At 42.8% G+C, this 12,113-nt stretch overlaps 1 protein-coding gene across 1 annotated transcript in view; it reads left to right on the top strand.

The window, feature by feature from the left end:
* Positions 1 to 12,113, top strand: part of CPQ (carboxypeptidase Q) — a 150,739-nt gene that overhangs the window by 73,811 nt on the left and 64,815 nt on the right. Inside the window, exon 5 of the mRNA XM_035125207.2 lies at positions 5,561 to 5,672. Coding sequence (XP_034981098.2) covers positions 5,561 to 5,672 — 112 coding nt within the window. The remainder of the gene's footprint in view (positions 1 to 5,560; positions 5,673 to 12,113) is intronic.

Raw genomic sequence — 12,113 nt, 5'->3', positions numbered from 1 at the left:
AGAAATCAGGTGCGGACAGTTCTTGTAATGGCAGCAGCTGACAGAAAGCCCCAAAACAGGGTATTTCAGTGCCAAGGCACTGGTGACTTTGGATCTGCTGGATCCAAAAGTCCCACAGATCTCTTGACAGGCCCAATCTCATGCCCTTGTTTTAGTTTAGGTCTTCCCTATCCCCCATTTTTAATGAGGTTAACTGGAAAGGAAAAGTTACAGGTAGGTAGCCGTGTTGCTCTGAGTCGAAAAAAAAATCCTTCAGTAGCACCTTAAAGACCAACTAAGTTTTTATTTTGGTATGAGCTTTCGTGTGCATGCACACTTCATCAGATACACTGAAACAGAAGTCACCAGACCCTTATGTATATTCAGAGGGTGGGGGTGATGGGCTGATAGGAGTGGTAAACCTGTTGATGACTGTTGATGACTGTTAACGACTGCAATTGGTCTTGCAGGGGGGGGGAGACCAATTGCAAGTCATTAACAGTCGTTAACAGTCATCAACAGGTTTACCACTCCTATCAGCCCATCACCCATTCCCATCACCCCCACCCTCTGAATTTTTTTATTTGGAAAGGAAAAGGTGTATTAGTGACAGGTGGTGCAGAATCATAATATTTCTACACTTATTTTTAGGTTCACTGTTAGCTAGGGAGGGAAAAGATATGTTCTCTAACTCTGTAAAAACAGGAATATTGTTAGCAAGAAATTAATGATAAATGTTACTAATTAGGAGCTGTTAAATTATAAGCAACTTGCAATAAAGAGACGACGACAACAACAAGAACATGGTGAGAAAATTGATTCAAGTGTAAGCTGAAAGATTCAACTTTGCAATCTTTCTTTTTTGTGTGTGTGCATGTAGCTTTACAACCTCTTTGCAAAGCATATGTCCATATTTTCTAGATTTTAAAGCTTTATGGTACTAGGTCCCAGCTTAGCAATTATTGAAACCATGAAGCTTATTAAACAGGAGAAAAGGAGAGTCCTGTGCTCATGCTCTCACATCTTGCCACAGGAAAAAAGAAAACCAATTAAAAAACAACAACCCCAAACTCAAATGCCAAAGTTAATGGTGGAATTAAACACCACAGTCTTCCAGTCCTTTACACTGTGTTTTTTTTAAAGTACACAGCAGCCATGAGGTGGAGGAAGGATGGGGAACCCACCCCCCCAACAGCTGCTGTTTGCATTGGGAGAAAAGTTCCCATTGATGCCAATGGGGCCTTTACTCCCAATGCAAATAGCAGCCATGGGAGGGGGCAATCTAGATCAGGACTGTAGCAGGTACAAAGAGTTAAATCCTCTCTCCACATGTCCTTGATCCAGATTGAGACACCCTATGGATGCCATTTACTTTAAAACAGACAAGGAGCTCCTCCCATCTAGTTAGCTTCTTTGTTAGTGACACTTTCATTTTGGGTCCTCACGCTCTCAGGCAGTTCAGCGTCATCAAACCAGATATTTACAATCAAGAGGAGACCACAGTAAACCTACAATTATCCACTCCCTCTGCAAGATGTCCCGCCATGGAGAGGATAGCACAATGAGTTGTCACCCTGTCATGTACTACTGCTAGCTTCCCCAATCTGGTGCCCTCCAGCTGTTGCTGGATGCAACTCCCATCGTCCCTGATCATTGGCTACGCTAGCTTGAGCTGATAGAAGTTGGTTCAACAGCATCTATTCTCATGGACAGGATAGCAGTCCTGTTACTGTGCAGGAGTGTTGTTTGAAGGGGGAAATGCAATGACTGCCATGCATCAGCTGCCTGGGCGGCTTCCAACAGAAAAATAAAATACAATAATGGATTAAACATTAAAAGCCTCCCTAAACAGGGCTGCCTTCAGATGTCTTCTAAAAGTCTGGTAGATGTTTTTCTCTTTGACATTTGATGGGAGGGCGTTCCACAGGGCGGGCGCCGCTACCGAGAAGACTCCTTTGAAAATATGAATTTTAGTCTTTCCTTCTGATGGCCCACACAACAGACCTGTTTGCTGAAAGGTCAGCATGCAAAAGCCATAAGGAACCTGTTGTACGGAATTCAGAACCCATTGAAAGAAAGCATAAGGGCTGCTCCACAAGCAGATTCTCCTGTACAGTACTAGAATACTATGGTGTTTTACACACACTTGAAACAGACTTGAGAATAAGAATAAACATGGAGTGGGAGATTGCTTTGGGAGAAGTTAGGGCATCCTGACTTTTTTTTTTAAAAAAAGAAGCAACTCCCTAATATGGCTGTGCATATGTGAGTGGGAGGACAAAGAACCCCCTCTGCCTAGTTTCCTCGTTTTTATTAAAAACAGCTTGTCCTGGTGAGAACACAGCACATGACTGACAAGTGCTGGATAATCGTCATAGTGCTGGCCTGCCAGGAAACTGAATTAGTCACCGTGCATCTGAAATGTACCCAGCATTTAATTTCTCTTCTGCTATTATCCTCGATAAGGATTCAGGGGCAAAAAGGCAGTGATTTAGCTGTGAAAGTGTAGTAAACCCCAGGCTCACATGGACGGGTTGCTTAGAAATAGCCCTAATCCTTAAATACCTTTCTGAAACAGGCAAAACATGATCCTGAATGCACATGTTGATGCTTCCTCAGTATATTAAACATAAATAAAACCTACGCCTGTATCGGGGAAGCTGCATTGCTCTTGCAACTCACGTCGGAGGGCATGGGATATTGTTATTGTTCCTCTTGCTTGTGAACTAGCAAGCAAGAAAATGAGGGATATACCTGTGTTTGTGCCATGCCTGTTCAAGGGAGAGGTGGTCAACCTCCCTCTCTAATTCTGAATTAGAAACAAATGTTGTGGAAGATTAACTCTTACGATGTGAGCTTATAAATACTGTATATAATAGCATGTAATATTTGCACAGAATGTACGGTATGTGGGGCGTTTTGCCTTAGAAAGAATCCAATGCCTTGTCTCCTAGGCAGTGGTGCCAATCAGGATGGGACTTTGGGGGCAGAAGTCCAAGGCCCCACTCAGTAGAGCAGGAGCCCCCCCTAAAGCAGCAGGATGGACTTACCACAATATACTTTGCCATGTAAAGAGACCGCCAGCCCCATTAAAACCTTTGAAGGCTCCTCCAGATATCTATTTTATTTTATTTTATTGTACACGTTCGTGATGGTTTGTGCTCATGATTCTATCAGGGTGGCCACATACAATCCTGTTTTTATTACTATTTGGTCCTGCAAAGATTTTGGTGCAGTCTTATTACTGCTTTCCTTTTGATCCATGAATATGATGTAACTTCTTGCTGAAATCCCGTAACTTTTCGTACCACAGATGTTCTGAGGAGAAATACTCCAGGAGAGTTGGGTTAGTGGTACACCATATATTTGGCATAATGAAGGTTCCAGGTTAAATCACTGCAATCTCCAGGCTTCAGTTAATGTAAAAGTCTGAGACTCTGGAGGGCTACTGCCAGTCAGAGTACACATTACTGGGTAGATGGCTAAAGAGTCTGACCTGGTAAAAGGCAGCTTCCTCTGTTCTTTCTGAACCTACCTGAATAGCAGCCTCTCTTTATCTAACATTCTGAAATTTGCTCGCACACTTTTATGCCACCAATTTCTGCTCCCATGACAGATTACACCACTTTCTGATTCAAAGATGCCTGCTGTTGTAGTACGAGTTCTTTCACAGGAACAAAAAGTAATTCTCCATCAGGTCTTTTCGCAAATCTATGGTTGCCAGGGAACTTCTCACCATATTAGCTGGGTAGTCCTTCGCTGCTATGGGAAAAGCATCACTTCTGGTGTAAATTCAGGTTTTCAGTTCACTTATAAACTAGGCTATAATCCACTTCCAGGCGCAGGTGCATTTTCGTCGTCCAGTGTTTGATGAAAACAGCTCACCCAATTGACAGTCATGCCAGCATACTCTTTTTGATGGTTAACATCTCCTTCTAACCTCCTTCTAACATGCCAGCTATTTAAAAACTTGTCTTGGTGGATCTGCGATATTCTGTTGTGTACAGCATCCCATTTACTGTTTTTGCTTTTCTTCCTTTCCTGTCACCTTGTACCAAATATGAGAGGGCCTGCTGAAATATTTACTGTGTGAGCCAATATCTGTGCCTAGGTATCTTAAAGTGCATTTACTTGCTCTCTTACAAATCCTTGGTTACTTTTATTAGGAACATAGGAAACTGTCAAACCAATGGTCCATCCAGCTCTGACTGGCTCCCCAGGGTTTCACACCAGGTATCCCTCTCAGCCCTACCTGGAGATTGCACCTGGCACCTTCTGCACTCCAAACAGTTGCTCTACCACTGAGTTACAGCACTTACTGGAATACTCAAGGCAATGTGTAAACAGTTCACTTGAGGGATCACCTTAGGGCCAGCCCCCCCATATATACTCACTCAGACGCTTCATAAGAACATAAGTCCAACATCCTATTTTCACAAGTGGGGCCAGAGTGCAGGAGCACTCTTCCCACTTGTGATTTGCAGCAACTAAGTTTCCCAGCAAACTTGTAGCGGTGAGATTCCGTGGCAGAGCTATCACCACTTCCTAAGTCTTGCCAGTTCCCATTGTTCCCACTGGGAACTAACTATGTCAAGCTCCAGGCAAAAGGGGTTTGTGGTGGGCACAAGGGGGCTTGCTTTTGTTTCAAAAAAGGGGGGAAAGTTATTTTTAAAGAAAGGGTTTTACATTAATTTTAACAGCAGTAAACAAATCTAAGTTTAGCTGGGGAATGAATAGTTGGGCTTTTGACAAGGGCAAATATGCATCCGAGGAGCCCTGGGGGACATCTTGGGGATACTTGAGTGGAAAAACAGCTGGCAGGCAAGGGATCTTTCTCCCAAACTGCTCTTCCAATCAAAATTGCAGGCTCCTGATGCTGCTTTTCATTTTAAACAATTTTGGCTTTGTTTACAAGGATTTGTGTATAGCATACAGTTTAGTCCCTCAATGACTCCTAATGCAATGATATTAGTGCATCATATTATACCAGTCTAAGGCAGCCTGCCCTAACCTGGTGTTCTCTGGATGCTTTGGACTACAACTCCCATCATCCTAGGCTAGCATGGCCAATGGGCAAGGGTAACGGGATCTGTTTCCAAAACATCTGGATGGGAGCTAGGTTGGGAAGAGGTTGATCTATGGGAGTATTTCCCAAACTTGGGTTTCCAGCTGTTTTTGGACTACAATTCCCATAATCCCTGACCACTGGTCCTGCTAGCTGGGGATGATGAGAGTTGTAGTCCAAAAACAGCTGGAGACCCAAGTTTGGGAAACCCTGACCTATGGTATTTAAAGCCTAGCAACAAAGATTACTGACATACGGTTGCAGTTGCATGTTGGAATGATCAGCCCAGCAACTTGACCATTTAAACAAATACAAAGTCATTTTTTATCACTTCCCATTGGGACAAAACTAATTGCAATGCCATCATTAGACTCAAGAACATATTTGTGCAGTCATGGTTCAAGCTACAGGAATTAAATCCTCTGAACGGGTAAAACGATCGAAGGGTCACTGGAGAGTATGATTGTCCCAGTACAGAACTTTTGTGTAATTATCCTTTCTGTGTTAAATTTTTAGGTTGTCCTGGTCAGTGGACATCTGGACAGCTGGGATGTAGGGCAAGGAGCCATGGATGACGGCGGTGGAGCATTTATATCATGGGAAGCATTATCGCTCATTAAAGATCTTGGTAAATATTTAGCTTTTTAAAAATTATCTAATGAGTAAAGAATGACAACGCTGCTTAAACTTTTTAAAATAAGCGATAGCAAGTGCATTTTACCGAATCCCTGGCCATTTGCAATGCAATTATTTCTCAACGATTACCCTCCTAATAATAGCAACATAGTGGCAAGACTTTCATATTTTTCAGATCTGTGATCTTACAGAAACTGAAGTCTCTTTGTGTCTTGAAAGCCAAAATAAGGAAACAGCTGTGTTGACCGTAGTGTTGCTGTATTCATGAAAACACTATATGAGCCATATCGTATACACCTGGGCTCTCTTTTATCTGGAACCATTATGCGGTCCATGGTGATGTCCGTCACAACGATCTACCCTGCTTTTATAGGATAAATCTGTTTGTTTGTTATGAGCCACAGTTATATTCCTTGAAGGAACTCGGGGCCAAGTGCAGATGGTTGGCCAATTTTATCATGTACTGTGTGAGGTAGAATTGGCTGAGAGAGTGCGCACTTTGTCCAAGACCACCCAACAATATCTATGGTTAAGCAGGGATGTCAATCCAGATATCCTCAACGCCAGCCCAACATTCTGTCCACTACAACAGTGTTTCCCAACCGTGTGCCTCCAGCTGTTTTCGGACTACAATTCCCATCATTCCTGACCACTGGTCTTGCTAGCTAGGGATGATGGGAGTTGTAGTCCCAAAACATCTGGAGGCACAAGGTTGGGAAACACTGCACTACAACATACTGGCTCCCATGCTTAGCATCAATAGCATTCAAAGTTCAAAATAATCCTTATAAAGGCTCTATAAGGCAGATCTGTATGACCCCCATTTTGCAGGGGCTGGAAAAAAATGCCTTGCCTTTGGCTTGCAACTCCCACTCTTATTCCCTAGAATTAAATAGAGTAAGGGGGTGTTTTGTATGTAAATTAAAGCATCCATCCCATGCTTCCAGGTTCTTGTGCCCTCCCCAACTCACCCAACCCCAGTTGAAAGTGGCTGATCTTGACAAGTACCGACCATCGAGTGAGCTCACCTGCTTGGCCCTCTCCCCAGCACTAAATGAAAGAGGCCCCCAGATGAAACGACCACTTGCACATTGCCCCTGAAATGAGGAATTGAATCACCGAAAAGAGAGTACATAAAAGGAACACCGATTTGCATAAAATTAGCATGTGCTAATTCAGATACATAAATTCCCAATTTAGACATAGTTGCTATAATTTAAATATATACGGTACATCTCACCATAGTGGGAAAGAGCGTAACTGAGTGACTTGTGTGCCTCCTCAGATTGCTGTTCAAGTGGTAACCTTTTATAGTTCTTTATGCTGTACTTGGCCTAGAGTAGACAACCCTTCTCCGACAGCCTTCCAAACTGAGGATCTTGAGCATCTTTTAATCCTGCTTGGGGGTGCCTGCCAAGTCAGAAGTGTCATTTGACGTGGTGCATGGTAGCACATGAGGTTCCATCTCTCACTTATTAGGTCCCCCAAGCGAAGTATCGAGTGGCCTAGAAGCATAGCTATCAACTTTTCCCTTTTCTCGCGAGGAATCCTATTTGGAATAAGGGAATTTCCCTTTTAAAAAGGGAAAAGTTGACAGCTATTCCTAGAAGTCTCTTGGGCATCCTGTGGGGACACGTACAGAGTCAAGCATTGCTTTGAACCATGTGAGCTGCCTTTGCTGGCAAAGCAGGCTTCCTATGAAAAATGGGAAGGTGCTTTCGAGACCTTTGTGATATCACAGAGTCATCCTTTCATTTACTTCTGGTAAGAAAATCTGTGGCCAAATCGATTCAGTTGAAGGCAGCCCTGCTTTCCCCTCCCCTCCCCTCCCCTTTGTTGTTTTTGTTTAGTCGTTTAGTCGTGTCCGACTCATCGTGACCCCATGGACCATAGCACGCCAGGCACTCCTGTCTTCCACTGCCTCCCGCAGTTTGGTCAAACTCATGTTCGTAGCTTCGAGAACACTGTCCAACCATCTTGTCCTCTGTCGTCCCCTTCTCCTAGTGCCCTCAATCTTTCCCAGCATCAGGGTCTTTTCCAAGGATTCTTCTCTTCTCATGAGGTGGCCAAAGTATTGGAGCCTCAGCTTCACGATCTGTCCTTCCAGGGAGCACTCAGGGCTGATTTCCTTAAGAATGGATAGGTTTGATCTTCTTGCAGTCCATGGGACTCTCAAGAGTCTCCTCCAGCACCATAATTCAAAAGCATCAATTCTTCGGCGATCAACCTTCTTTATGGTCCAGCTCTCACTTCCCTCCCCATTAGTTATCCCCTATCTCAGTGCTGAGAAGAAAGCAGAGTCTTCTGCTCAGTTGCTAGAGCTTCTGAATATCCACTCTTCTACCTGGGTGGCTGGACCCTTCCTTGCCAATGTGCATGAAGGCAATGAGTGATGATCATCCCTCACCCCCTTGAGCAGCTCAGGTGAGGGTACATCCCCTAAGGATGAAGAGACTGACTGTTCCTGAAGTGAAATATTGTTTGAAAATAACCCTATAGAAGATGCTACGCTACAATGAGCTAAGCACCATATGGAATCTTGGGGACTCAGCTGTTTATTCAGCTTCAGTTTCAAGGAAAACGTATTCGCAGTTCAGTCTAGTCTATTGCTTATTTTTTTCCGTACCATAAAAGGACTCCATAACAATTTATCTGAACGAATTTGTGAAGTTAGTCATCTCATTTTTAAGGAGCTCAGCAGCCACAAGTCTCTTCCTTCCTCCTGATTTTGGTCACATCACACTTCTTTATATAGTAAGTCATGCTCATCAGGACCACTTTGCATAATGTCATACATTCCATAAGCCAAATATATATACAGTGTGGGGTGCACTCTATTGTCCCTTACCCGGGAAACTTAAGAAACTGACTCACCCCACGCCACACTATTTCTCCATCCATGGGCAGGGACTCTTCTGGAGGGTTTTTCCTTTCACCCCACTCCTGATTCTTTAGCTGGAGATGCTGGGGTTTTTATTTACTTATTTATCAAAATATTTGTGTACTACTAGGGCTCATCCACACTTCCACTGATCTCATGCCTAGACAGCATGAGTCCGAGCAGTTTTCTGCTTCTCCCGCACTTTCTAGGCTCAGGTCTATGTAGTTTTGCCTTTGGCACACCGCTTTATCCCAGAAAACCCACTCCTTAGCGATAAATCGGAACAAAGTGCAATCCATAGAAAACCTGAATGCCATTTGTTCCAATTCAGCGTGAAAGATTGGGTTTCCCTAGGGGAAAACGATGAGGCAAATAGAGGTACTGAAAGATGTTTACTAGGTGTTTAAATGTTAAAACAAAAGGTGCCTGCTGAGTCACTATTAGCAGAGCGCTCCACCGTACTGGGCCGACAACACTACAGGCTCAGTTTCTTGATCCTATCAGATGAACCTCACCAACTTGGAGAATGACCAGTGATTGAGCTGGGACATAAGGTGGTCTCTAAGGAGTGGATCTGAAATATGAGAGGCCCCATCATGTTGGCTCTTAAGGACACAGCTGTTTAGGCAAGCATTTCCCTGAATTTGAACTTACTGATCTAATTGTTTTGATTGTTTGTTCAACTGTTTTAATTGCTATGGTTTTTAAGTGGCTTGTTTTATAGTCTTATTTTAATTTTGGATATTTTAATGCTTTTATGGAATTATTTTATTGTGTACTTTAGCTATATAAGGATTGTATAATTGATTGTATACTTGTAAACCTCTCAGAAGCTGTTTTGGCATGTAGGCAGTATATAAATTAATTGATGGCGATGATAATGATAATTTTCTTACCATATCAGTAAGATCACAAAAACTGTCATGGCAGCATAGATGCTAAGAAAACAATCCACTGGAAGTTCTTTTGCACAGTAACCATAGCAGAGGCACCAACTTCTGAGGGAGAAGGGGGGGGCAATGTTGCATGTGTGATGTTGAGCATGAGATTGGGTGTGTGATGTCAGGACATCAGGAAGAGCCATGCGGCGGAATTAAACATGGCAGCAGCATGGCTTCAGTGGCCAGCAGCTCCTCCTCCTTTTGCCACCACTGCCACTGGCTGGGGGCTGCTTCCCTGCTCCTTCCCCTCTGTGGCAGGAAGAGGAAGAGAAGGAGCCAGCCATTGAAGCCATGCTGTGCTGGGCTCCATGCCTGGCCTCCTCTGCCCCCTTTGAATATTGGGGGGCTCCCCAATCCAGTAGAAATGATTGGCTAGTGGGTTGCTTCAACAGGTGCACAAAGTTGTCTAAAAAGAGGGTAGTTGTGTATTCTGGGATTACGGAGATCCACAGGATAAATAGTTAGATTTTGAAAGCTAAAGTTAATGAGCACACAAACTAAATCCTCTTTGCTGAGGTACGAATACAATGCCTAATCTGAATATGTACTGGAGCATTAAATGTCAATGCTAATGAATCGATGGAGGGCGGCATGTGAATTCAATTAATATCCCAAAAGGAGACAATTGAATTTGACAATCAAAAGAATTGCTGAAGAAATGCAGTCAAATTTGTTAATGATTTCCAATTCTGCACCCACCGACTCTCACTGTATCCCAACTGCCGAAAAGTGTTCTAGCTTCAGATATATGTCCAAGAAGATTGAACTGCTCTTCTTCTAATTTTCACTAGTTGCAATATTAGCAATATCTGCTAAAGCAGATGAAGAGTGGGTGGGTTTAAAAAACACACACACACCTTAGTTCATACTAAAAATGAATACCTTTTAACAGCTTTAAATTAACAAAACCTACTTTTGAATTATGGGGCTAAGGTGGCGCTGTGGGTTAAACCACAGAGTCTAGGGCCTTTGAATTATACACCATATTTTTAACATGCATATTATTTCATTTTATTTAATGCATTTTGCTGGCTATTTTGACTAACATATTCATTTTTACACATGTGTTTGCCTAATGCATGCATTTTTGCCAACATTGCTTGGTTGGAGGACTGCATTGCAAAATTCAGATGCATGCAAATTTCAAAAGACGGGTGTGTTTTGGTTCTCTTTTTTATTTTTTATTTTTGGAAAGTGTGACTTTAATAAATTTGGCTTTAAGCGTGAACTGAACCGAATTTCTTCCCGGCTCTTGTGGCAACTACATTATAGCTTTCTTGCTATTTTAAAAGTTTCCCAGATGGTGCTAACTATTTAGACTTGAAAACTCCTAATGACAGGACATGATTGTTTCTAGGTCAGGCTCTGCTGTACAGCAAGCTATCTATTGCTCTCACTGTTCCCCCCCCTGCCTTCCTGCTGTGTTCACCCTATTCTTGTTCCTAAATCTATTTGCTTTGACTACTCCTTGTAAGTGATTCAAGGCAGGCACCTATACTTAGCACCATTTCTCCTCTCTTCCAATTATGCACCAGCCTAGTCTGCTGCTATTGCATCCTCTTTTCTGTAGCCTATTTTCCCCCTGCTGACCATAGGGATCACCCTGTGCTTTCTGGTATATAATCCAGAAATTAACCAATGGGCAGAAGACAAACCACTACTTTATTCTAGCCAAAAGCTGCCTCAGCTATAATTGCTAGAAAAATCTTCAGTGCTTTACTGATTATTTACATTGTGAGATCAGAAAGCATCCCAAGTCTGCTTTTGGGAACACTGTGCCCTGAATTTGATTGCGGCAGAATTTGAGCATGTTACATCTTAAAACAAAATATCTACTGGCATTCAGAGTACATTCCCTTCTGCCACTGATATTATTTTTTGCCTAAATTCTTAAATCAACAAGGTTTTATGTTAATTATTTGCAGAGAAGGAGTGGCCAGGGGGAGGGGGGGGGAGACAAATCTTATGGAATAGCGAATGTAGTTGTGTTATGTTTTTCAATAAACACCATGTAGTCCTCTGATATTATGGTAAAATCCCTGCTTCTGGTTCTGCCAGATGGGTTTTAAAACAGTACACATCTCATTTAATTTAATTCAATTTACTTTTTAATTGACAGTGTTATGAGTTGGTGGGTGCAAGACGCCCTAAATTCTGGATCAAGCTAGTGTTAGAATTTAATTAAGGCTTGTGTGTTAAAACTGGTTGCTAGACCCATGTGTGTATTTGAGCCCATGTGTGGCACTTCTAGCCCTCTGGAATTATGTGTCAAAAGCTAATTAAGCCAAGCAGGTGCTTCCTGTGATGGGTCCAAAGCTAATTAAGACAGGACTAGCCTCTTGTATAAGCCGATAGCCTGGGAGTAACGAGTGATTAGGACAACAAAGAATCAAGGGCAAATGCAAAAGTGTGGGCTCCCTCCCTCAACTGAGAGTTACTTTGAAAGACAATTCCAGTTGTTAGGTTAGGGTTAGGATTACAGTTAGGCATTATGCAGCAGAAACAGTAAGCAGTGGGCTGGAGAGAAAATGAGAGCAATGTTTGAGAACAATGGTTGTGGGTTGCTTAAGTCGGAGGCTTCTGTGGCTATGGGAAAAGTCAGAACCTCTTG

This window comes from Zootoca vivipara, chromosome 8, assembly GCF_963506605.1.
Source record: "Zootoca vivipara chromosome 8, rZooViv1.1, whole genome shotgun sequence".
NCBI classification, from domain to species: domain Eukaryota; kingdom Metazoa; phylum Chordata; class Lepidosauria; order Squamata; family Lacertidae; genus Zootoca; species Zootoca vivipara.
The sequence above is the reverse complement of the archived record's forward strand: the minus strand, read 5'-3'. Positions and strand labels throughout refer to the sequence as shown.